Raw genomic sequence first — 27666 nt, 5'->3', positions numbered from 1 at the left:
AAAAATAACTCTTAACAGGTGACAGAAGAAATGTACTGCTGGTAAACACACATGAGACAAATAAGTAACACTTATTTAGAGGACATGTTCTCTCTATGCAGTGTTTGGGAGTCTCTTTACCCTTTCCAGAAAGAGATTCACACTATTCTGAGACAGTGCCGTTTATCATCTAGTGAATGGAAGGCTGTGAAAGGAAGACTATTTTTTTCTGTTTCCTAGAGCTAACATAGTTCTTTAGTTTTGTGGTTTTGTATAGCTTTACGTAAGCTTATGAGCTGGAAGCCTCTCTGATACCTTCAACAACTTCAAGTTCCTGATATTTAGCATGCTGTCGTCCTCAGTATTCTGTTCTCTTTGCCAACATACTATTGCACAAAAGCATAGTGTTTTCATAGAGATTTTCTCCATTTTAGTCTCTACGGTAAAATTATTGTAGTGAGTCTTCAACTTTCATTGAAAACTGTTTTTTAATTCTTAAATCAGAGTGGAACTCAAATGAAATGTTGAAAAAAAAAAATCAGGTCTTTATGGCAGGAGTGACGTTAAAGTCTGGTTTGCTAGATTCTTAGGTTTTTGCACCTGGTTACTTCTCTGCTTTTCCACCTACCCTTTTCACTCCTCATGTCGAGGCTACTTTGAATTGTTCACATGCTCTTTCATTTGATGTCTCAATGTCTTTGCCTTCTTCAACAGCATCTTTCTAAATTACCTGTATCACCTTTGTCCATAAAACACATATGGATGTGGAATAACACAGTGTAAAAAAAGTAAGGGAGTTTCTAGCAATACACATTCACAAAACTATGATTTTTTTCCATTTAATATTTTGGTGACTGTGGGGTGTTGACTTAATCACGTAAGTTTAAATATTTTACCAGGTGCCCGTCAGAAAAACAGAAACACAATGAACACAAGCACACTGTCTCTCAAAAACTGCAGGGTCAGAATCAAGAGGTCCCTAGAACAGACGACACGACGATGGTCACACGAATGTTTTCAAATTCGCACTACTCCAAAGTCACTAGACCTCAGAGTCTCTCGACCCGCTAGACTCCCTACCCCAAATTCCACCGCAGAAATCTTCCACACTCGATCACCCAAGGGCACTTCTTCTTCTCTGACTGCCGCCAGGAGCTTCAGGCTCAGGCTGGCCCATCTCTTCTCGTCACGGTGCCCAGATCTTTTCCCAACTTCATCCCACTGAAGCCCAGTCCCAGGTGGGGCCGGGATCAGACGGAACTAAACGGACTCAGCGGTGCTTCCTTCACGGACCATACACCATAACGCCGAGAACCCGAATATACAGCCAACTGCACGCAGCAAGCGAATTTTTGCAGAAAATAGATTTGGACCGAGGAGGCCTCTGGGAAATGTAGTTCTGGGCAGCAAAACCGCAGACCTTTTCAGATTCTCCTCAGCACCAAGTAAGCACTCCCAGGCTCCGAGTGTCAGACTCATGGGAGGCAGCTGCTGCAAAACTCTCAGCTGAGGTCCCTCGGCAGATCTGAGAGCCCCTCCACGGTGCGGTGGGTCATTCCGGTTACCCCGACAACGGGAGGGCCAGTCCCTCCTCGGCGAGCCGCGGGGGCCTCTGGGAAGAGTTAGCTGCGTCTAACGGACCTGGGCTGGTGCTGCCCACCGCCACAGTCGGCGCTGACCTGAGCGGCACCCCTCACTCGGGCCGCACCGGCTGTGCCTTTCGGGCGGTGTTGAGGTGTGGAACTGGGGCCTGTGTCTGCGGGATCGTTGGTGAGTCTTCGGGAAGCCACGAGCTCAGAGTCCGGGACTCTTTGTGCTGGGTGGAGCAGGGGCCTGCGGCCCACCGGGTGCCTGTGTTGTTGGAGGAGGACGCCTGGCAGGGGCGGCGGGTTCCCTGAGGCCGTGGGAGTGGAGGGTGAAAAACTGAGCGTGTGACTCGATAGCACTTTATTTTCCAGACATTTGTCCGTGACTCATGTGGCCGTGGAGTCGAGTGTGTAGGCGGATTTTGTGGATGTGTTTTTTCCTTTTCTATTTCCATATAAATGTGGCTTCGAACTACGAAGCCTGTTTGTGATTTGTAAGACTGTACCAGTGCTTCGTTTCTTTGGTTATGGTCATCGTAAATATGTTTTTCTCTTAGACGTCAGTAGCCCCAACACGTTGTTTTAGTATTTGTTTCAAATTTTATTTTCGTGTATTCGCCACATTTTGTGTGCTTAGTAATAACTTCATGCTCCTTGCCCCCCACTCCCAGCCCCAATTCACAAAATAAAGAAAAGCTCCAAGAAAACAAGAATCATTCATACTTCTGCCAGCCACTATCAAACTTTATTTCCCATCTTTTCATTCCCTGTGAATATATTATATATATATGCACAGTAGCTTGAAAGTTGGAATCACACTGTACATACAATTGTGTAGTCTACCTATGGCGTTTAACAATGTGCAATTAATACTTTTACATTTAAACAATTACACATCTATGTCATCATTTAACAGGTTTTTTATGGTATACATATTAATGCATTTACTCTTGTTGATGGGTACTTTGGTTCTTTTCAACTTCTTGCCATTGTAAAGAATGTGTTTATTAGCAACTGTTTGGCACATGTTATGATGCACTTTATTAATTTTCGGGGGGCAGGGGGCAGGTTCTTAGAAGTGGAACTGATCAGTTGAAGTGTATGTGCTTATTAAAAACTACCTGTGTTTGTGCTAAGTCACTTCAGTCATTTCATGACTCTGTGCAATCCTTTGGACTGCAGCCTGCCAGGCTCCTCTGCCCATGGATTCTCCAGGCAAGAATTACTGGAGTGGGTTACCATGCCCTCCTCCCCCTGTGGGTCTTCCCGACCTAGGGATCGAACCTGTGTCTCTTAGTTCTACCTGCACTGGCTGGTGGATTCTTTACCACTAGCACCACCTGGGAAGTCCAAAGACTCCCTAATTCTATCCAATATTCTCTGGTAAGGTTCCATCTGGTCAAGGCTATGGTTTTTCCAGTGGTCATGTATGGATGTGAGAGTTGGACTGTGAAGAAAGCTGAGCGCCCAAAAATTGATGCTTTTGAACTGTGGTGTTGGAGAAGAGTCTTGAGAGTCCCTTGGACTGCAAGGAGATCCAACCAGTCCATCCTGAAGGAGATAAGTCCTGGGTGTTCACTGGAAGGACTGATGCTGAAGCTGAAACTCCAATACTTTGGCCACCTCATGCGAAGAGTTGACTCATTGGAAAAGACCCTGATGCTGGGAGGGATTGGGGGCAGGAGGAGAAGAGGACGACAGAGGATGAGATGGCTGGATGACATCACCGACTCCATGGGCATGAGTTTGAGTGGACTCCAGGAGTTTGTGATGGACAGGGAGGCCTGGCGTGCTGCGATTCATGGGGTCACAAAGAGTCGGACACGACGGAGCAACTGAACTGAACTGAAGGTTCCATCTAACCTACAGTATTATTGGCATAGTATTAGATTGCCTGTATTTATACACCCTTGATAACAGTGTTTATCATTAATATTAGTAATCTTTGTTAACCTCATAGATGTAAAATAATTCCTTTAATTTGCAGTTATTTGACTACTATTGAAGTCAAACATTTTAAAAATAATTTTTTGTGTGAATTATGTGTTTTCTAAGTTATTTTCCTAAAGCAGTGTTCTATTTTCAAATTTCTTTTCCAGGTTCTTCAGGTATTATGGATTTATTCATTCATCTACTCACCATTTATTGAATGCTGCATGTGACAGGAGTTAAAAGATGCTTGAGATACAGCATTGAACAAAGTAGACAGACTCTGCTATCATGGTACTTAAATTGTTGTGGGTCAGATAATAAGTGAGGTAAGTAAATTTAATATAACATACATTACATAGTGAAAAATTCTAAGAAGTAAAGAAGGAGAATATATAGAATCAGGGATAGGACTTGGAGTTTTAGGTGGGGTAGCTAGAAATGCATCCTGAAAATGTAATAATAAAGATATGAAGGAAATTAGGAGCTAATTATGCACAGCACATGCATATAATTAAGGGAAGAGGGACCACCAGTTAGAAAAGCCCAGGTGGAAATATGCCTATTACCAAGAGGCTAGGGTGGCTGAAATAGAGCAGATAAGAGGGAGAGTAGTGAGAGATTAGAGAAAAAAGATAATTGAAGGGCTGGAGGCCAGATCAGGTTGGTCCTTGTGGGCCATGTTAATAATCTTGACTTTTACTCAGAATGAGGTGGGAAGCTGTGGGAGAGTTTTGAACATGTGTGTGATATTATCTGCTTATGATTTAAGAGGATTGCTTTGGTTGGTCTGAGGAGAGGATTAGGGGAAGAGGGCAAGGACAAGGGAAGAAGTAGAAAGACCAATTAGGAAACTATTGCATTAATCTAGGGGAGAGATGTTGGTGACCTGGACAAGAGTAGTAAAATGGTGAGAAGTAGTCATGTATGGCAATTTGCTGATAGAACTGATGCGGTGTATAAGTGTGACAGGATGACACAGTATTTTTTAATCTGAGCAATTTGAAGATTGGAGTTATTACCTGAGAAAGGAAAGAGGGTAGGAAAAACCTGGGGCATAGGGAAATAATGAGATTTCAGTTTGGAATATTATATGTGAAGTATGAGGTGCCCATTGGGTATTTAGTTGGAAATATTAAGTTGGCAGTGGGATATACAAGTCTACAGTTCTAAAGAAAGGTCTCAGATTGGAGACATACACTTGGCAGTTATTAGCATGTAGGTGATACACACGTGCATGCATGTGTGCTCAGTCATCTCCAATTCTTTGTGACCCCGTGGACTGTAACCCGCCAGGCTCCTTTGTTCATGGAATTTTCCAGGCAAGAATACTGAAGTGGGTTGCCATTTCCTACTTCAGGGGCTATTCCTGACCCAGGGATCGAACTCCTGCTGCTCCTGCATTGGCAGGCAGATTCCCAGGCACGATACCACCTGGGAAGCCCCTTTTAGGTGACATTTACAACCAGACTGGATGAGATCACTTGGTAGAGTAGATGGAAAATGATACAGGTAAAGGACTAATCTTTGGGTCACTTCAACATGACAAAGTCTGGGAAATGAGGAGGAATCAGCAAAAGAGACTGAAAGGGACCAGCTAGAATGATTGAGAGAGATCTCAGTGATATCCTGGAAACCGAGGGAAGAATGTGTTTTAATAAAAATTATGTCAGATGCAGCTGATAGCCCAAGCAAAAGAGGACTGAGGAAGTAACATTGAATTTAGCAACATGAAAATTGTTGGTCACCCTGCAAAGCAGTTTCAGTGAAGTAAGGACCTATAGAGAAAACTGGACAAGAAAAATTGGTGATAACAAGTGTAAACAACACTTTAAGTTTTTTCCCTTAATGGAAGGAGTGAAATGGAGTGGTAGGTGGAGTTAAGAGGTAAATAATAACCCTGTTAAGACATGTCCTTAAATGGAAGAACAAATGTTAGGGTTTGAGGATAAAGGAAAAGAATAAAATAATCACTTAGGAGAGTGGGACAGAGAATAGAGTAGAGAAATATGATTTCCAGACAGCATTGAAGACCCACTTGCTGTTAGTTTTCGTGAATTTAAATTGAGCCTATTCCGCGGGGTTGTTTGATTTTTTCCTCCTGCACTGTTCATATGCATGGTTGTCACCACAGATAGGGGAGGGGAGAGTAAAATTTAACCAGAGTTGTTGGTTTCATGAAGTAAGAAAGAATGATGTGTGAGAAAGGGGCAAGGGAGTCTAAGTTAGCAAGAATTAATTATACTAATTGACCGTGGGTTCAAGGCCAGGTAAGTAGAAAAGTGGTGGGAAGAGGGTGAGGGAAAATGAAAAATTGTGTAATGAAGGAATGGAAGTTCCTGATGGTGGTGAAAAGTGGTTGAGTTGAAATGCGAGAGAAAGTAAGGTGGAAAGACAAGGATATTTTTCCCTTTAGTTGCCAAATGTTCAAAATAGGACAATCCCTCTTTTAATCACCATACTTGTTTTAGAAAATGTGGAATATTGTTAGCTATATTTCAGTAGGGATTACAAAATGCTGATATTCAAATCCTATCATTCTTTCTTCATTTACTAGCTGAAATATTTTCCTAAGGAAAAATGTCTGTCATCAATTCTGATTAAGATACAGTTTGCATTTATAAGAATTTGTTGTTTTCTGTGTAAATATTAAAGTCAATAATTGTAGTAGCTGATATAAAGTATGCTTGTGTAGGTATGCATGCATGCCTGCTAAGTTGCTTCAGTCATGTCCAACTCTTTGCGACCCTGTGGACCATAGGCCGCCGGCCTCCTCTGTCCATGAGATTCTCCAGGCAAGAACATTGGAGTACATTGCCATGCCCTCCTCCAGGGGACTGTCCTGATCCAGGGATCGAACCTGAGTCTCTTACATCTCTTGGATTGGCAGGCAGGTTCTTTACCACTAGTGCCGCCTGGGAACCCCTTCTCTGATACAGCACTATTGATAAGTTCATGGGGCATCTCCTACATACGCACCTCGGTTCTTGTTCACCGAATGTGCTTAAGCTCTCCATGATATTGTAGTCATCTTTATACCTATCAGCATCTTTGGGGAATGTATATTCTTGGCCTTTCTGATGGCTCCAAGTATCGTTTTGCTATAGAGTGACCTTTAATCTACCTTGTGGGTACAGGTTTCTCAAACCACAAAGCAAACCTTGTCTCATGGCTTTTATTCTCTTTTTCAGCTCTGCCTTCTCAGGCCCAGTCCATTCCCAGAAAGAAGAGGAAATGAATGAATTCCAGGTAAATTTTAAATAGCATATTTGTTCCCTGCCTTATTTTACAGAGCAGTTTATGGGAATTGTAGTAATCCATACACTAAACTGGAAAATCCTATACAGATAAAACGTATTTTCAGAAGAAACAGAGTTGGAAGATTAAGACCAGGAAAGTTAAAATATGATTATGCAGAATTGTATTCATTTAGAGAGATTAAAGTTGGGCTTCAGTTTTGAATTTCATTACTATAGGTAAACAAGAGCAGAAATTCATTATATATTTAAGTAAGTTTTTCATTGGCACCTAGGTCAAACAATATATTATAATATATATAGGGAGACTTTCTGTAGTCGGTGAAACAGCTTTTCTGATAGTCCGGGGTTTTCTTTATAATTAAAAAAAAATCTTGGCTGTGCTGCATGGCTTGCAGGATCTCAGTTCCCTGACCAGGGATTGAACCCAGGCCACAGCAGTAAGAGTGCTGAATCCTAACCACTAGACCACCAGGGAGGTGGTCTGTTTTGATCAAGGATAAAGCAAAGAATATATGTTAAAATATCCCAGCATTGGAAATAACACAAATCAACATCAACAGAAAAAGAGATAGTATTTCATGCAGTGGGATAGTACACACACACACACATTCTCTCTCTCTCTTCATGCAGTGGGATAGTGTGCACACACACACCAAAACAGATTACTGCAATTTACAACAATATGGATAATCTCACAAACATGTGACATGAAAGAAGCCAGATGAGAGTACATTCTGTGTGGTACCATTTATATGAAGTTTGAAAACTGAGAAAACTAGTCTCAGTGTTAGGGAATAGTGGTTACTGAGCAGGTATTTCCTGGGACAGGATATGAGGGAATCTTCTAGTATGTTGAAAATGTTCTATATTTTGACCTGAGTGATGGGTACACAAATACGTAAATGTATAAAAATGTCTCAGTTTGTACATTTAAGATTAGTGCATTTTACCACATTATTTTGTGTATGTCATACCTCATTTAAAAATAAAAAACAGACTATCTGAAGAAATAGATGGGATGTGCCTTTCAAATGACCCTATATAATTATCTTTTTCCATGTATGTTTGCTGTGATTTGGCCACAATCTAAAGTAACCATTTATGGTAAATTCTTATACTTTCAATCCACTAGAATGTGAACAGAGTATAAATTTTACTTGGTTTACTGCTGTATCTACAGTCCCTAGAACAATGCCTGGTATACCTGGTTTTTGTGAATGTGGTTGTAATGAATCCATGGTTCCTTATTTCTTCATTTTACTCTTAAAGTAGTGTCTGTTTCCTCTTCAAGGACATTTCCTCAGAACTTCATCCTTTTTCTTCAAACTTCCTTTGGAATCTTTCTCTTTCAGATTTTCCTGTACTCTTAGCTACTAAACATATTTCAATTTACTGCCTTTTCACTCTCAGCTCAAAGCTTTGCTTTACTGCAACATACCTTTCTTTGACCAGGTGCCCCTATCTCACAGCTTCTCTGTATGTCTAGTTTTTCCCTCAGTTAATTTTCAAAGTGAACACACATGTGTAGCCAGCATAAGCACTGGATCAAGAAATATAATATTACCCTAACACTCACTGAATTCCTGCATCTTTCAAAGTTATTACCCCTACTCCAGGGGTAACTACTGTTTAGCTTATATCACTATAGATTATTTCTGCATATTTTTAAACTGTATGTAACCTGTGTACTTGGTGTCTGACTTCTTTTTTTTAATATTTTGTCAGATTTATGTTGAATTGCTGCATGTAAGCTGTAGTTCACTAAACTTTATTACTGTATATTATTCAATTATATGAATAAACCATAATTTTATATATCCATTCTATTATTGATTGGCTTTAGGTAATTTTTATTTGGGAACAATTAAAATATTCTTCCTGTAAACTTTCTATTAGATTTTTTTGCACATATGTACATATCTCTTTCTACCAAAGTAGAATTGCTGAGTCATAAGTTATGTGTAAGATTACCTTTTAATGATACTGCCAAACAGTTTTCCAAAGTGGTTGTCCAAAATTATACTCTTAACAGTGTATGAGAGTTCTCAGTTACTCCAAGACAACAACATCTTGAGTGTATTTTCTATGGTCACTAGCTTGTTTTTTGATATAATATCAAACTCATAGATAATAAAACAGAAGCTCAACTAAATTTGAGTACATAAAAATTACATTCTTCTGTTGATACAATCACCATAAATAAAGTAAATTTGCAAAACCTAACAACAATTTTAGTAATATATATGGCAGACCAAATCTGGTATTTAAATATTTACAAACTAAATTAAAATCCAATAGAAAATTGCATATAAGACATGAAAAAAAATCCACAATTGAAAAGAACAAATGCCCAATATAAACTGTAAATAATAATATCTATTGTTAATCAAAGTTTTACATGGATTACCTTATATGGTCTTCATAAAGAGTCTCTCTTTCCAAAAAAAAAAAAAAAAAAGTCTCTCTTTCCTATTTGTTTATGTTTTCATTTATTTCCCTCAACTAGTATGTAAGTTCCAGGAGGACGAGAACTTATGTCTATCTTCCAGCTATATCCTTGGACTCTAAACCAGTGCTGGGCATATCTAGTAACTCAGTAACTTACTGAATAAAAACCTATAACTCTAGGGCTCAAATGTGAATTATTTTCTCATTCTCTTTAGTGGCAGTTAATATTCATAACGAAAACCTCAACTACTATGAAGCCCTCAAATCGTCTCTGAGCTATCAAAAAACAAACAAAAAAAAGGTTCAGTTATTTAATTCTCTGGTTCTACTACTTTAACATATAGAAGAAATAGAAGAGCTGAGATTTCAGTGGTATTGCAGAGACTGAATCAAATGAACTTGTTGATACATTGTACCTAGGTGTTGTAGAAGAGTTATGAATCAAAACATATGCTACAGTTCCATTTTTGGAAAAAGAGGGTTAGTGTTGTTATTAAGAAAGGTAAGAAAGTTAGTGGCAAAAACTGCTGAGTATTATGTTACTTCTCACAAACCTAATACGGAATAGGTATATGTTACCTGAAATAATGTATATGTTACCTAAAATAGTGAACTATTTCACTACTAACTGGACTCTAAGTAGTAAATAAACATGATAATGAGAAAAGCAAAATTTTCTGTTAAAAAAGATTATTTTTACAGTCTGTCATAAAATCCAGGATACATGAAAGAATCTCATCATTTTCCTAACTGTTCCTTTTTCTATTGAGAATGATTAACTCTTAAAAGAGAAAAAATATCTATTCCAACATTTTCATTTTATAGATGGGAGGCTTTTGATCCAGAGAAATTTTAAATATTGTTTAAGGAAAGCCATATCATGCAGTTTTGTTTTTTTTTTTTTAAGATAAAGGCTATTTTTTAATGTCAGGTAATACAATATTCAAGATGTAAGGTTTATTTTTTTAATTGAAGTATAGTTGATTTAGTGTGCTTATTTATGCTGTAGACTCAGTTATACACATATATACATCCTTTTTTTAAATGTTCTTATTTTCTTAATGAGTTTTTGGAACTCCAAGTCCTAGGTTCTCTTTGGATGAAAACTCCATACGTGAGACACTGTGTGTGCATGCTCAGTCGTGTCTGACTCTGCGACCCCATGGACACTATAGCCCTCTAGGCTCCTCTGTCCACGGAATTTTCCAGGCAAGAATACTGGATTGGGTTGCCATTTCCTTCTTCATATACATTATTTTTTAAATATTCTTTTCCATTATGGTTTATTGCAGGAGATTGGATATAGTTTCCTGTGCTGTGTATACTAGGACCTTGTTGTTTATCCATTCTAAGTGTAATAGTTTGCATCTGCTATCCCCAAACTCTTTGTCCATCCCTCTTCCTCCCCTGCTACCCCTTGACAACCACTGGTCTGTTCTCTGTGTGTCTGTTTCTGTTTTGTAGATAAGTTCATTTATGCCATATTTTAGATTCCATGTATAAATGACATCATATGGTATTTGTCTTTCTCTTTCTGCCTTAGTATGATAATCTCTAGTTGCATCCATGGGTGGTGCAAGTGGCATTATTTTATTATTTTTTATGGATGAGTAGTATTCCATTGACTATGTACCATATCTTCTATCCATTCATCCAAGACAGTAAGCTTTAAACAAACAAAAAGAATGTTACTTTAAAATGCCAGTTAGAAAAAAATAAAATAAAATAAAATGCCAGTTAGTGCATTAGATAATAAAGATAAATGGTTAGGACTACTCCTGCATCAAACTGCAGAAAATTTTTTATAAGGAATACTGTGAAAAATAAGAAATATATTAGTAGGAAACTTTTATTGATCTGTCTTAGCTCATGATAGACACATAGACAACAAAATGAACATAACTTCCAATAATAATTTGATAGAGCTAATTGATTGTCATAGCTTATAGCCTGGAAACAATTAATATCCCCTTTTTAGATATGGAAAAAATAAAAGACTGACCATATATTAGGCCCAAATAAAATTCAATAAATTTCAAAGTACACACTCTATATATTCCACAATGCAATTACATAGGAAGTTAATAATAAAACTTCAGAAAGAAAACATTTACACATGGAAATTTTAAAATTAGCATAAGGAACTTAGATCAAGAAAAACAGAATTTAAGATCATGGTTCAGGCCCTAATACCCTAACCATACTTAATCTTTTTTTTTTTTTTCATACTTAAGCTGGAAAAATAGCCAGTAGTGGCTTGAGAATAGGATGGTCTCAGCATGAATGCAGTAGTAGAACTAAAGATAGAACAGCTGGAGATTGTTTATCGATGACGCTTCTCATAGCTGGTTCTCCTGAAGGGGATCTAGGAGCATATTTTCATGGCTGCCACAAAAATAGCACTTTGAAAAGTTCTCTTTCTGGCATGAGCATTTATCTGTCTTAATAGATTTACCTAGTGTTATTGACTGTCTGACAAAAATCTTACATAACAGTTGCTTAAACAGGACAGAACTTTGTCTTTGTAGGAATTAGGTACCTTAAACAAAACAAAACAAAACGAAAACACTTGTCCTGTATCTCTAAGGCACAGGGAACCAGGATTCCTCTATTTCATTTTTCTATGTGTTGACCAGCATCTTCCCATTACCCCCACTTCTCAGCCCCTGGCAACCACCATTCTATTCTCTACTTCTATAATTTTGACTTTTCAAGATTCTACATATAAGGGATATCATGGTATTTTCTTTCTTCATCTGACATGCCCTGACATGTCTATCCATGGGGTTGCCAATTGCAGGATCCCATCTTTCTCATGGCAGAGTAATATTCCATTGTATATGTATGTATTACCTCTTCTGTATGCATTAATCTGCTTTTTGGTCTCTGCTTTTTAATACACTCTCTAGGTTGGTCAATAGCTTTTCTCCCAAGTAGCAAGCATCTTTTAATTTCATGGCTGCCAGTCACTGTCTGCAGTGATTTTGGAGCCCAAGAAAATAAAGTCTGTCACTGTTTCCACTGTTTTCCCATCTATTGGCATGTAGTGATGGGATCAGATGCCATGAGCTTCATTTTTTGAATGTTGAGTTTTAAGCCAGCTTTTTCACTCTCCTCTTTCACTTTTCATCAAGAGGCTCTTTAGTGCCTGTTTACTTTCTACCGTAAAGGTGGTGTCATTTGCATATCTGAGGTTATTGATATTTCTCCCGGCAATCTCGATTCTAGCTTGAGCTTCATCCACCCCAGCATTTCACATGATGTACTCTTCATATAAGTTAAATACGCAGGGTGACAATATACAGCCTTGATGTACTCCTTCCCCAATTTTTAAACAGTTCATTGTTACATGTCTGATTCTAACTGTTGCTTTTTGACCTGCATACAGGTTTCTCAGGAGGCAGGTAAGGTGGTCAGTATTTATTCTTTTATTTTTTTTTTTAATAATTTCTGAAACTAATTTTTGGCTGTGCTGGGTCTTCATTGCTGCATGGACTTTGGGGGCTACTGTCTAGTTGCAGTGTGTGGGCTTCTCATTGCAGTGGTTTCTCTTGTTGCAGAGCACAGGCTCTAGAGTGTGCAGGCTTCATTAGTTGTGGCACATGGGCTCAATAGTTGCAGCTCCTGGACTCTAGAGCACAGGCTTAATAGTTGTGGCACATGGGTTTAGTTACTATGAGGCATGGCCTGTGGGGTCTTCCTGGATCAGGAACGGAACCCATGTCTCCTGTATTGGCAGGCGGATTCTTGACGACGGAGCCACCAGGGGAGCTCCAACAATATTAATTCTTTTGATCCACGAACGTGGAATATCATCTCACTTATTTGTATTCTCTTCAGTTTCCTTCATCTCCTTGGTTAAATTTATTGCTAAGTATTTTTGCTGTTTCTGATACTTTGGTGAATGTATGCATCATGTTTGACTCTTTTCTGACCCCATGGACTGTAGCCTATCAGGCTCCTCTGTCCATGGGATTCTCCAGGCAAGAATACTGGAATGGGTTGGCATTTCCTCCTCCCAGGGGATCTTCCTGACCCAGGGATTGAACTCGCATCTCTTATGTCTCCTGCTCACTATTGTGAATGGGATGGTTTTATTTCTTATTCAGATATTTTCTTGTTAGCGTATACAAACAGAGCTGATTTCTGTCTGTTGATTTTGTATCCTGCAACTTTACTGAATTTTTTGGTTTGTTCTAACAGTTTTTTGTTGGTGATTTTAGGATTTTCTGTATATAAGATCATATCATCTTAAAAAGACTTTTCTTCTTTCTTTCCTATTTGGTTGTATTTTTTTTTCCTTGTCCTGAGTGCTCTGGTTAGGACTACTCATACTACATTGAATAGGATTGATGAGAGTACCTTGGTCTTGTTCTGGTCTTAAAGGAAAAGTTTTCAACCTTTTACCATTGGGTATGATGTTAGTTATTGGCTTATCATATATTGCCTGATTTATGTTGAGCTACATGCCTTCTATACTCAATTTGTTGAGAGTTTGTATCACAAAAGGATATTGTATTTTGTCAAATGCTTTTTCTGCCTCTGTTGAAATGATCACATAATTTCTGTCTTTCTATTAATGTATCACATGTATAGATTTGCATGTGTTGAACTATCCTTGCATCCCAGGATTAAATCCTTCTCGATCATGGTGTTTTAACGTGCTGTTGAATTTACTTTGCCTATATTTTGTTGAAAATTTCTGCATCTACATTCATTAGAGACACTGGCCTATAGTTTTCTTTTCTTTGCAGTGTCCTGTCTCCCTTTGGTATCAGGGTAATGTTGGTCTTGTAAAATGAGCTTGAGCGTGTTCCCTTCAGTGCAACTTATTTTTTTGTGTGAAAGATTGAGAAAGATTGGCATCTATTCATCTATAAATGATTGGTAAAACTCATCAGGGAAGCCATCTAGTTTTTGGCTTTTCTTTTTTGGAGGGAGAGGAGGATTTTCTTTATTGAAAGATTTTAATTACTAATTCAGCTCCGTACTCATATCTGTTCTGATCTATTTCATGGTTCAATCTTGGTAGGTTGTATGTTTCTAGGAATTTATCCATTTGTTCTAGGTTATCCACTTTGCTACCATATAACTGTTCATAATAGTCTCTCATGGTCATTGTATCTGTGGTATCTTTCAGATATCACATGCCCCCACTTTCATTTTATTTATTAGACTCCTCTTTTTCTTCTTGATGGTGTCCTTAACACAGTTAGTACATCTGCTTCTCTGTAATGTCCTCTGAGAATGTTATCTGCTGCTCTCTCAGACTTTTCAAAAGCTCAAAATTCAGTATGCTGGATATGATGAGAGAAAAATGACCCTCTTTGGCACCATCCCATACAGCTGAGAAAGCAGGGTACTCACACATTTTTACTTTCCTTCGTGAATGAAATCATGGGCCAGGATTTCTCTTGGCCCTAAGCTATGTTGCCTTAATGGAGGAGTGATGTAGATAAAAGTCAAACTGTTCCTCTTACCCTTTCTGATGAGTCCAGACTTGTATTTTTTGCTTCATTGGTGCACTAGAAATTCTCTGCTGGAGACCTGCACTTTCACAAAGTCTGTCTTTTGTTGAGTGCTTGTCTCAGACAGTCATTTTCTGGGGGCTCCTGAACAGGCCAAAAGAGGCTAGAGTCAGTTCACATGCCTCTCAGGGATCTACAGCAAGAACTGAGGTCTTTATGCTTATTTTTCAACATTTGGGTAGGCAAGACTCCTTCTGTGTCCCTTGCATATGGTGCTGGATCCCACCGTTCCCACAAGGGCACTTTCATCCATGGATGGATGCCAAAGTATTGTTTTTGCAGCAGGGACTGAATGAGGGATGTCTTATTTAGCCATGATTGCCTTTGGTTTCTTAAGCCTGATTATTTACAAGTCCTTGCTCTTCAGTAGGAAGGGCTCCAAAACAGGAGTTTCCATTATTCTCACAGCATACTCTGAAGCTTAGTGAATGTTCATGTTCATAGAGTCCTTTTAGGACCTAGAAATTAATAATCAGAAACATTTTTTGTGAGTTTGCTCCTGGTGATTTCCTTTTATCTTACCCCCTCTGCCACAGAAATTCCTGAAAGTGTAGGAAATATGGACAGCTCCCTTTGTTCCAGTGCTGTTTTTCTTACGTTTATATTTTTGGGGTATTTTGGTTTTTAACTAGGAAAAGTGCATTTGATTTCTATGTCTAAATCACACTGCTTTGAAGAAATTTGTCACCTCAGAAATTCCTCATTTCTGACACTTTAAATCTTTCTTGGTACTATTTTCTCATAGTTCTGGTTGTAATTCAGATTTAGAATTTTTAAATTCTAAAATTTAAATCCATTTTAAAAAACTTCATTAACAAATCTTTTTTTCTATATCTTTTGGTATTTGTAGGATTCTGTTTGTGGCACTCTTTTTTCAGTATATGTGAACTCTGCAATTTTCATGGCTGCAGACACGTAGGCTTGTGAACAATAAATATGCGTTTTCAATTTAGATTTCTTCTGACCTAATGAACAATATGTGCAACTGCTAAATCAATGAATATCTCCAGTTGGATGTCTTTACTATGCTTCAAAGTTTGTATACCATTCTCTCCCCTTTTCTGCTTCTATCCAAAACCTATTTTCATGTGTTAGTGAATCACAGGGATCTAGTGAGTTCCCAAACCAGTTAACTTTGAGTGAAGTTTTATATTCCCCCAGTTTTTACAGTCAGTATAAATCAGTACCCAAGATCTCTTTAACCCAAAGTAGTTATTAAAGATATGTGCTTGCTGAATCAATGAATGAACATAAACTGACAGGATATTGCTAAAATGATTTTTTTCTTTCAGACAGTAACAAAAACAGATAAAATTTATTTTATAATCTCTTACCTTTGTGTATTACCTGAACAAGTTTCAATATATTTTGTCCACAACATATAAGGTGGATGACTTCAGATTGAGTGGGAGTATGTTGTTACAGGACACGGTGACATTCAAAGATGTGGCTATTGATTTCACTCAGGAAGAGTGGCAGCAATTGGATCCAGCTCAAAGGAACCTGTACCGGAATGTGATGCTAGAAAACTATAACAACTTAATCACAGTGGGTAAGGGTATTTTCCTATAAAACTCAAATTCTGGGAGTAAAGTTCCTTTTTTCCCTGCCACAGTGTTTCTGAAATGTGTGGAATCTTCAAATGTTAGACTGAGTTTGGTCTTTAGATGCCTTTGCTCACATGCACATGCATGCTGCAGCTTTCAAAGCAAAATGGCGTGTCATCTATGGTTATGTTTCAGGGGGCAGCATCCATAGAAACAGTGCTTTTCTTATCCTTCAGAAAACCTTCAGCTAGCCTCACTTCTTGAATGATTCTTTTTTCCTACTATTTATGCCCAAATCTTACATCCCTTCCCTTTGACAGGATGTCCATTCACCAAACCTGATGTGATTTTCAAGTTGGAGCAAGAAGAAGAACCATGGGTCATGGAGGAAGAAGTGTTAAAGAAACACTGTCCAGGTTAGTGAGAGGGAACCATACAGGTGAGGAAGGGCCAAGGCCCCTTAATAGCTAACATGTAAGTTCTTGATCCCTCTGAAATATTCCACAAAGGTATTTTTTTTTAAGGCCATAGAATTCCGTACTGACGATTGGTGTGAATTTTTTATATATGTAAGATGTCATTTTTGAAACTTTTTTTTTTAAATTCACATTTTTGCTTTGAACTTAAATATCCTAACTCTGTCAAGCTTTGAAGTCAGTGGTACACTGCTTTCATAAGGTTTAGAAGCTTTCCTTCACATTCTTCACAATCTGTATAAAATTACTCATTGTGTTATCTTCTTATTTATGTCTTCCATTAATTCTGCAGCATTCTCAGCATCATCAAATATTAGCTCTCATTCATTGTCTTAACACTCTACTACTGAAACTCAGATAGATCCTAGACCTTTTTATTTTTTCCTCCATATGTTTAAATCTCCTATTTTCTTCCTTTGTAGCTCTCTGTTGCCTTCTCAGTAATTACTTTAAATATATCTTCCAGTTTACTAATTCTCTCTTCAATTGTGTTTATTTTTAACTCATCCACCTTTTTAAAAAAATTATTTATTTTTGGCTTTGCTGGTTCTTTGTTGCTATGCATGGGCTTTCTCTATTTGCAGCGAGCAGGGGCTACTTTCTAGTTGTGGTGCACAGGTTTCTTATTGCAGTGGCTTCTCTTGTTGCAGAGAACAGGTTCTAAGTGCACAGGCTTAAGTAGTTGAGGCACGCGGGCTCAGTAGTTGTGGCTCTGGTGCTCTAGAGCTTGGGCTTATTAGTATTGTGCCACACAGCTTTATTTGCTCTGCAGCATATGGGATCTTCCTGGACCAGGGATTGAATCCATGTCTCCTACACTGGCAGGTGGATTCTTTACCACTGAGCCACCAGAGAAGCTTAACTCATCCACCTTTGAAAAGAACTTTTAGTATAAGTATTTTGTATTTTTAGAAATTTCTTTTGTTTTTGCAAAAATTTCTCACATCTTTCTGATTCTTCCTAATAATTTCTGTGGCTTCTTCAGATTTGTGTTTTAATTTTTGCTTCTTTAAAAATACTGTACATAGCTCTTTTGTATTCTGTCCCTTACAGTTCCAGTATTTTAAGTCCTCAGGTTTAAATGTCCTGTTTTGAGGACTCAGTGTGTTTTGATTCTTCATGTGCTTGATGGTAGCTGATTCCAATTTGAGTTTTTTAAAATCTTAATTTATGATAATCTTCTTGTCCTAAATTGGGTTGCTTTCTTCTGAAGATGATTTACATGTGCTTCTGGTGGGCACCAAGAGGCGTCTCCAAGTGAGGATCAGTTCTTTGAAGGTCCTAGCTTTTGGTAGGAACCTCAGTTGTACTTCTTTATTGATAGCCCAAGAGCCTTATACTTTACGTAATAAGGCTTTGCATAGGTACTCAAGTCAGATCCATCTTCAGGCTGCTTTCAGTTCTGCTATCTCTCAGTTGTGGTTTTGGCTAATACTTGTTTTGTTTTGTTCATTTTGTGTGTGTGTATAGTGCTCAGGTTGTTGGAGAATACTGCAGTGTTCTTGGAGATTTAGGCTACTTCCTGTAAGCCCAGTAATGCTTCAAAATTTCAGTTTTATCCACTGTCTAGTTTTGCAAATGAGGTTACCCCATTGTAATTTCAATGTTAAAAATCCTTATGTAGTCTGTCTCTTTTATTCCCCCGACTTGCATGGTGTTTTTTGTTTTGGGTGGTTTTATTTTTCTCTTTCTTTCTTTCTTGGTTCTGCTGGTTAATCTTTTTTTAGCCCTTTTTGTTTTCTCATTGTTTCTTCCTCATGCACTTATATTTCTATAAATATCTTTCTATATTTCTAGCTCTTGATTTATACCTGGTATTTTCACTAAGTTTTTTCATTGATGGCAATACTCAGTCAAGATTTTCATTCTGTATGTCATAATTGCTTTAGCTTGAATTTTTGTCTGCTTTCTTTATAGCATGTTTCTTTTTTTCTTTCCTCTTACATTTTTTAAGAGATCTGATTTCAATATCTTCTTATTTTTGAGTGAGAATAGTTCTTTCTTGACCTGATTTTTAAAGAAGTATACTGTTAGGGAAGGAAAGACAGTTCTCAGATCTAGAGCACAAATCTGCAAACTAAACTGCAAACAAAACTGCAAACTTTCTTTTCTGAGGTAGAAAGTTCTCAGATTTAGAGCACAAACCTGTTGACCAGCCACTTGTTTTTGTAAGTAAAGTTTTATTGGAATAAATTCATACCAAGTCATTTATATCTTGACTGTTAATACTTTCCTATTACAGAAGCAAGGTTGAATAGTCATGTCAAAGACTATATGACCCATGAAAGTGAAAGAAAGAAAGAAAGAAAGAAAGAAAGTGAAGTCACTTGGTCATGTCTGACTCTTTGCAACCCCATGGACTGTAGCCTGCCAGGCTCCTCCTACATCTGTGGGATTTTCCAGGCAGGAATACTGAAGTGGGTTACCATTTCCTTCTCTAGGGGATCTTCCTGACCCAGGGATCAAACCCCAGTCTCCCACACTGAAGGCAGACTCTACCATCTGAGCTACCAGGGAAGCCCACATGACCCATGAAGCCTAAAATATTTGCAATCTAACCTTATTTAAGAAAAAGTTTGCCAACTCTTGATGTATAGGAATATATCTGTGCTTCATACTAAAGCCTTTTATTCTGCATGGTTGTGTGAATATAAGTATGTTTAGGCTTTATTTCTTCTCATCCAAAAAGGAACTGTGGCTACAAGTCTCATAACTCTGAATCTTATACTCTCACTCCAAGACTTCTTGCTAAAAAGATAGTATTTCACAGTGTTTCCTTGCTCAGTCCTGATTTCCTTGACATAGTTAGGGATGTCAAGTCTCCTGTAATCAGTCTGCACTCCCAAATTTTCATGTTGTAAACATGGGTTAATTAATTCTTCCCTTCAAGATGGGATGTCCATTTTGACAGTGTCAGCTGTTTGTGCTGCCCTCAGTTGGCATGAACAGTTGTCTTCTCTTAGAATCCTTTTTCCCCTGTCCCACCCTTCACTGTATTTGTCAACATTAACTCATTATAATTAGGGTTATAGCCACCACCTAGGATCACTGAGGCATCGACGTTTCAATTCTTGTTTGTGTACAGGAAAAATGATCAGATAGTTTTTCATTCTGCCATCTTAAAACGGAGTCTTTTCTGTCACATTTGGTTTTTTTTTTTTTTTTTCCACATTTGGTATTTTGATCTTGCTCCTGGACTTCGTCACTTAAAAGACCTGATCTTGCCTTCTCCCTCAACCCCTTTTGTTTAGTTGAGCTTTTCTGTTTCCCTAAACTGAGGTGACTCAAAAGCTTGAGCTCAGTATACTGTTTTCTACCAAGTCTCTTAACTACCTGCTTTCACGTGAATCTTTCATTTCCTTTATTCTCAGTCTGGCAGAGAGGAAAATGGAGATTATTTTTTCCTCCCTATTTTTGAGCTAAGCAGCCACTGAGGACTGGAAATCTTACCCTTTGGTATGTAGATTTTCATTTATTCTGTTTGAGTCAGTTCCTTATCTCTGAATTCCTCTGCCTGGTGTGTTGGGGTCCTTTAATGGACCGGAACCTGCTAGTCCGGAGTCGATAAGAAAGTGAAAGAGAGAGCCAGAGGGAGGGGGAGAGAGAGAAAGAAAGAAAAAGAAAGAAAGACACAGGGACCTGTGTGAAAAGAGTCACTGAAGGGAGTTACTGAAAGGAATCCAAGCAGATACCGTTTCTCATGATCTCAGTCCTGAGAGCTGCGTGCAGCTCTACTCGTTCCCGGAATAGGAACTGATAAGGAACAGAGAATCCTTGAGAAATGGCACACAAAGGAAGAAAAATGCAACATATTGGATTCCTTAAAGTTAAACATCCCGTAACATCCTTGATGTAGAGCTCTTCTGCTTATCTTTCTCATGAGAGTAACCTCACATATTCTCTAGGATGGAAGAGTAGTCTTTGTCTTTGTTAGTTTATACCTTTTTTATTCTTTGCCTCATTTTCATGTGGTTTTGGGTAGGATCAGAGACAAATTCATGTATCAATTAGGCCATATTTAATTTCTCATTATTTGTTTTCCCTTTTGTTCAATTGTTTAATTGCTAAGTCATGTCTGACTCTGTTGCAACCCCATGTACTATAGCCTGCTAGGCTCCTCTGTCCATGGGATTTCCCAGGCAAGAATGCTGGAGTGGGTTGCCATTTCCTTCTCCAGGGGATCTTCATGACCCAGGGATCTAATCTGTGTCTCTTGCACTGGCAGGCAGATTCTTTACCACTCAGCCACCTGGGAAAGCCCCCTTTTGCTCAGTACTTACTCCCTTTTCAGTCATGCTAGGTAGGCTTTTCTGCTTTTATATTCTGATTCTTTCATCCTATTTTAACCTTCCTGTTGTTTACTCTCATTTTATTAATTACTGTAGTGTTCAGGTGAATTTTTTAAAAATATGTAGTACATGCTTACAATACAGATTTTTTAAAATACAAAAGGATACATATTGAAAACTAATTTTTCTTCTCTTACCCATGCCTTCCTCTATGCTGGCAACCTGTAGTATCATTTTCCTTTGAGCTATTACTTATTTGTATTTTCAAGCATTTTTATTGAAACCACTTTAAGTTGATAGGTTAACTTGTGAATAACTATCATCTCTGCTGTTGAATGTTCTTTTCCAAGAATGTGATATGCCTTTTGTCTTAGTTTCCTAGGGCTGCTGTAACAAAGTAGAGGCTAGAAATACAAAATCAGGGTGTAAGTAGGGCTCATGTTCCTACTGAAACCTACAGAAGATTCCTTGCATCTTTCAGCTTCTTTTATCCCCAGATGTTCCTTGGCTTGTGACAGCATAACTCCAATCTTTGTCTTTAACGTCACATAGTGTTTCCCTGTGTTTCTGTCTCTTCATGTGGCAATCTTCTTTTAAGAAAACCAATCAGATTAGGGGCTTACCCTACTCCAGTGTGACCTCACCTTAACTAATTACATCTGCAGTGACCTTATTTTCAAATAATTTCATGTTCTGAGGTAGTGGGCATAGGACTTAAACATATTTTATTTTATTTTATTTTTTTTTTACAAAAGTTTATTCTTAAATGTACAATAGGTTCCAAGATAACACTTCATTCTAGCTATAGGCGGCAACAGATATCATGGCAGGGAATCCAGGTGTTTAAACAGGAATGGAACTAGGGGTCATCATTGCCTCAGGCACAAAGAACAGCTTACTTTTTTGCCAGATTTTTTAATTCCACCAGTGGCCAGGGGGCCTTTCCCCCAGGCCTTTGCTTTTAGCACCTCGAGTTTCTTCTGCTCTACCTTCTTTTTTTTTTTTTTTTTAGTTCTACCACTTTATTGCTACCAACCCATTTCCCTCCACCCTCGTGCACACATGCTCAGTCATGTAACCCCATGGACTTCAGCCCGCCAGACTCCTCTGTCCATGGACTTTTCCAGGCAAGAATACTGGAGTGGGTTGCCATTTCCTTCTCCATGCTCTTCCTTCTGCTTCTGTTGAATGCCTTATCTTCCTCGTCCATCTCCCTGGCTTGCTTCTTGGGCTGCTTCAGGGGCTTCTTCTTGCCACCTTCACGGCCCAACATGGTGCCTGCTGCCCCTTCCCCCGGACTTAAACATATTTTAAAGGTGGGACACACAATTCAACCCATAACACTGTTTCATGTGTTCATGTGTGTGCATTTAAAGTTTTACAATTTTTTGAACTTTCTAATTAAATATATTCCCAAATTTTTTGTATTTTTATTATAAATGTAGTCCTTTGTTATCTTTTCTAAATAGCTTTTTGTATATAGGAAAGTTACTAAAACTGAGTATTAATTTGCTATAGTGAATTTAGTGAACTTTCTATAATTTTTCAGGTAACTCTTGATTTTGCAAAGAAAGAGTTTTAATATTGACAAATAATGTGAATTTTTCCTTTCTAAGTTGTTTGTGTGTGTGCAGGAGGGTGATCCATGCTGTGAAGCACATGGGTCCCTAGTTCCCCAACCAGGGATCAAACCCATGCCCCCTTCACTGGGAGAGCAGTCTCAACCACTGAACTGCTAGGAAAGTCACCTTTTCCAAGTTTTTTATACCTCATTTCTTTCTCTTATTTAATGCTCTACCCTGAACTATAATAATATTTGTGATAGTACTCATCTTTTTCTTTTTCCTGACTTTAATGTGACTGCTTTGGGATTTTTCCCGTTAGGAATGGTACCAAGGTTTAAGTTGTATTGTGATTTTTCTCTAGTTAAATATGTTTCCATTTTATAAAGTTATTTTTATGGAAAAATGGGTGTTGAATTTTTAACATGTTTTTCATATCTTTGAAAATGATTACTTGACTTTTCACTTTTGACCTATTTACTATTACTATTATTTATTTATAGATTTCTCTAATATTGAAACATACTTCTATTCATGGAAAACAGCAACATATGTATGCCTTATATTTAATATGCTTCCGAGTCACTTTCTTTTTCTTCTAGGTCATTTTGAATACAGAGTTTCGCACTGATATTCAAAAATGAAATTGATGTATAGTTTGCTTTTTGGGTTGTTACCTTTATCTGGTATTGCTATTATATTTGTCTCATACACAAACATTATGAAATATTTTTCTTTCATAATATTTTGTATAGCACATGCTTAACAGCTGTCCTTTAGATAGTTGTTTAAATTCCCATGTAAACATCTATGGGCCTTGTCTATTTGTTTTGTTTGGGGGGATTTCTTTTCATAAATTTATTTGTGGAAATTGGTCTTTTTTTTTTTCTACATCTTAATTTATCCAACAGTTTTATATTTTTTATTTCAGATCCCTTTAAGCAATCAAAGCTATTTCTATTTCATAAATACCTGCCTCTACTCATATTTCCTTTCTTGGGATTTACTGAAGCTTAGGAAATAGGAGCTATATATAAACCTAGAATTTGCTTAATAGGAAATGAGGCTATAAGCTAAGAATCCCATACATGTATTTTTTTGTTTTTAATTAGGTATAATTTTGGGAAATTTTACAAGTGACATTTATTTGCAATTTCTTTTAGGAGAAATATGGGGGATGGATGAGCAGCTGAAAATTCAGGACAGGCTTTTGACACAACTTGAAGATAAATTCACAAAAACACTGACTGAAGAAAAAGTCAGTGAATGTCATAAGAAATTTGCAAATGCATTCCCTCTGAACTCAGACTTTTTTCCTTCCAGTCACAGTGTCTATGAATATGACTTATTTGGAAAGTGTTTAGAACATAATAATTTCAACTATTATGAGAGAATCTTTATAGGAAGAGAAGACTGTGAATATAAGGAGCCTATGAAATCATTTGGCAATAGCTTATCCCATCTTGTAGTAACCCCCTTTAAGTGTAATCATTGTGGAAAAGGTTTTGATCAAACTTTGGACCTCATCAGACACTTGAGAATTCATACCGGAGAGAAGCCCTATGAATGTAAAAAATGTAGAAAAGCCTTCAGTCACAAGGAAAAACTGATTAAACATCATAAAATTCACAGTAGGGAGCAGTCTTATGAATGTAATGAATGTGGGAAAGCTTTCATTAAAATGTCAAATCTCATTAGACATCAACGAATCCATACTGGAGAGAAACCCTATGCATGTAAGGAGTGTGGGAAATCCTTCAGCCAGAAATCAAATCTAATTGATCATGAAAAAATTCATACTGGAGAGAAGCCTTATGAATGTCATGAGTGTGGAAAAGCATTCAGCCAGAAGCAAAGCCTCATTGCACATCAGAAAGTTCATACTGGGGAGAAACCTTATGCATGTAATGAATGTGGTAAAGCCTTCCCACGAATAGCATCTCTTGCTCTTCATATGAGAAGTCATACAGGAGAGAAACCTTATAAATGTGATAAATGTGGAAAAGCCTTCTCTCAGTTTTCCATGCTTATTATACATGTGAGAATTCATACAGGTGAGAAACCCTATGAATGTAATGAATGTGGAAAATCTTTCTCTCAAAGCTCAGCCCTTACTGTACATATGAGAAGTCATACTGGTGAGAAACCTTATGAATGTAAGGAATGTAGAAAAGCCTTCAGCCACAAGAAGAACTTCATTACACACCAAAAGATTCATACTAGAGAGAAACCTTATGAATGTAATGAATGTGGGAAAGCTTTCATTCAGATGTCAAATCTTGTTAGACACCAGAGAATTCACACTGGAGAAAAACCCTATATATGTAAGGAATGTGGCAAAGCCTTTAGCCAGAAATCAAATCTCATTGCTCATGAAAAAATTCATTCTGGAGAGAAACCCTATGAATGTAATGAATGTGGGAAAGCCTTCAGCCAAAAGCAAAACTTTATTACACATCAAAAAGTTCACACTGGAGAGAAACCTTATGACTGTAATGAATGTGGTAAAGCCTTCTCTCAAATTGCTTCCCTTACTCTTCATCTGAGAAGTCACACAGGGGAAAAGCCTTATGAATGTGATAAATGTGGGAAAGCCTTCTCTCAGTGCTCACTACTTAATTTACATATGAGAAGTCATACAGGTGAGAAACCCTATGTATGTAATGAATGTGGAAAAGCTTTCTCTCAAAGAACTTCCCTTATTGTACACATGAGAGGTCATACAGGTGAGAAACCTTATGAATGTAACAAATGTGGAAAAGCCTTCTCCCAAAGTTCCTCCCTTACAATACATATACGAGGTCATACAGGTGAGAAACCCTTTGACTGTAGTAAATGTGGAAAAGCCTTTTCCCAAATCTCATCTCTTACACTTCACATGAGAAAACATACAGGTGAGAAGCCTTATCATTGTAATGAGTGTGGTAAGGCCTTCAGCCAAAAGTCACACCTTGTTAGACACCAGAGAATTCATACTTATTAGAAATAGAAACTATAAATCTTGTGAATATGGAAAAAGACTTCAGAAGGAATTCGCATTTCCTTGCACATTATATAATGGGATCTAGAGCAGAAAACTGTGAATGTGGGAAAGCCTTTTTAAGAAGCCACACATTTGTGATACAGAATTCTTACCAAGGGGACAAAATGTATGAGAAAGCTGATCATAAAAAACCTTCAGCAGACATCTTACCTAATGATATTTATTCAGCATTCTCACTAAAATCTGAAACAAGATATTTGCTATCAGCTTATCAACATGATAGTTGAGCTCCTAGCCATTGCAGAAAAAAGAAATACTTTTAAAATAACCTTTTTATACTAGAATAGTTAATTAGAAGATATGTTGATATAAAATATTTATGAATAAACATAATAGTGAATTACAACACATATATATGTAGTTAAACATTTTGAAGGTTACAAAAGAACACCTGAAATTTTGAGAAAAATAACATTGTCTAAAAAGACATAGTTATATATATATAATTTCTCACAAATCTCTAAAGTACTTCCACTCAAAAAAAATTTTTTTTTACCAGTTACGTTTTTAAGAATTTTACAAACTGATTGAAATTTTATATAGGAATATAAAGGGCCACAAATAGGTGAAATATGTAAAAAAAAAAACAAAAAACGAGAGAGAAGATACACCATTAGATATCACATTTATTTAAAGCTGGTATCATTGTTTTTAAACTATGTTCTTAATGAGTATATCAGTGAAACAAGTTGAAGATTGGAGGAAGGAGATATGGAAATTTTGTGTATTATAGTGCTATTCAAATCACTGGAGAGAAAATGACCTATTCAATAAATGGAAGATTCATATTAACAAAAAATGTTAGCTCTCTACTTTTTATCATATACAAAAATAAAATCCAAACAAACTGAAGACTAGAACATAAAAAGCAAAATTCTATATGATGAAAATAAAATAGACTATATTTCCTACTTTAGAGTAACAGGATTTCTTTAAACATACATAAATATGGAACATTCAGTTCTCTTTTGGTGCATTGGCTTCAGAGGCACCCACATATGTCACAGAGATACTTATATCTTTATGTTAAATGGTCATGGTTTGTATTCCTCTAAATAGAATACATACATTTCCATTAAGAGAGGGATAGAGTGATACAATATGGTTTTCTATGATAGAACATAATATTTAAAAATACAAATTTGACATATAATTACATGGATAGACTACATAATATTGACAGAAAAAGCAAAATGTACCGTGAACATTTCTATAATAATGCAAAGAACAGTACTGTGTGTTGATCATGGATACATATATGACATTGACTGCCTTTTAGGAAGTGAAGGCAGTTGTTAGATTTATCTGCAATATTTCTTTAATAAAAGACAAAGCAAATATGACAGTAATAATGAATCCGGTTGTCAAAATTATGTTGTAGTTTTTTTAATAATTATTTCTTGTCTGTATTTTCCTGTTTCTCTAAAATAAGAATCAAGTGGCTAGAGAAAACCTGGACCTATATGGATTCTTATTTTTATCAGCTATAACATTTATAGAAAGTTATCTTTAATAATAATACATAAGCCAAACCTGAATTAAGATATTTTGCTTACCACCTGTTAATTAGCATATACAAATCAGAAGTATATAGCATCTGTTTGAAGAGAGCTTTAAAATTTTTCATTTTTTATCTTAAACATGAGTTCCTATTTGAAACCAGTGAAGAAACAAATATTCAGTAGTTGGGATACATTTGGGGAAAAAAGATCACCTGCATTTGGGTTGGTTTCAAACTAAGGGGGAAAGACCACTCATGCATAATGTAAAATGTTAATGTCATAACATATCAAGATAAGGATAGTTAACTCATATTGGGACAGAAGAAGTTTCAAAGTATTTCAACAAATCTTTCTTTGGCTTCTGAATTTTTAAATGGGAATTCAGATGCTGGTTATGTGTCAGGTAAGAGCTCAGTGAATGTGAAAGTTCACTTCTTCCTATACCACACCTGTTTTATATTAATGCCTTTCAATTTTTTTCTAATTTTTTATTGGAGGATAATTGCTTTACAATATT

At 37.1% G+C, this 27666-nt stretch overlaps 1 protein-coding gene and 1 non-coding gene across 8 annotated transcripts; one reads left to right on the top strand and one right to left on the bottom strand.

Moving 5' to 3' along the window:
* Positions 1-457: 457 nt before the first annotated feature.
* On the top strand, positions 458-26999 carry ZNF569 (zinc finger protein 569). 7 transcript variants are annotated; one of them, XM_043892351.1, is made up of 6 exons: positions 458-1749; positions 3652-3673; positions 6686-6743; positions 16198-16282; positions 16598-16693; positions 23768-26999. In XM_043892351.1, exons 3-6 carry the CDS (start codon positions 6729-6731, stop codon positions 25585-25587), a joined length of 2016 nt encoding a protein of 671 aa, XP_043748286.1. In that variant the 5' UTR covers positions 458-1749; positions 3652-3673; positions 6686-6728; the 3' UTR covers positions 25588-26999. The 7 variants fall into 7 exon arrangements, with proteins under 7 accessions (XP_043748286.1, XP_043748268.1, XP_043748247.1 ...); XM_043892333.1 differs by having other exon boundaries at positions 460-1749; positions 3665-3673; positions 16156-16282; XM_043892312.1 differs by having other exon boundaries at positions 460-1749; positions 3665-3823; positions 16156-16282.
* Positions 7158-7229, bottom strand: TRNAK-CUU. Its single transcript has one exon. It is a non-coding gene; the product is annotated as a tRNA-Lys (tRNA).
* Positions 27000-27666: the final 667 nt, after the last annotated feature.

The sequence above is a fragment of the Cervus elaphus genome, chromosome 4, assembly GCF_910594005.1.
Source record: "Cervus elaphus chromosome 4, mCerEla1.1, whole genome shotgun sequence".
Classification (NCBI taxonomy): Eukaryota; Metazoa; Chordata; class Mammalia; order Artiodactyla; family Cervidae; genus Cervus; species Cervus elaphus.
The sequence above is the reverse complement of the archived record's forward strand: the minus strand, read 5'-3'. Positions and strand labels throughout refer to the sequence as shown.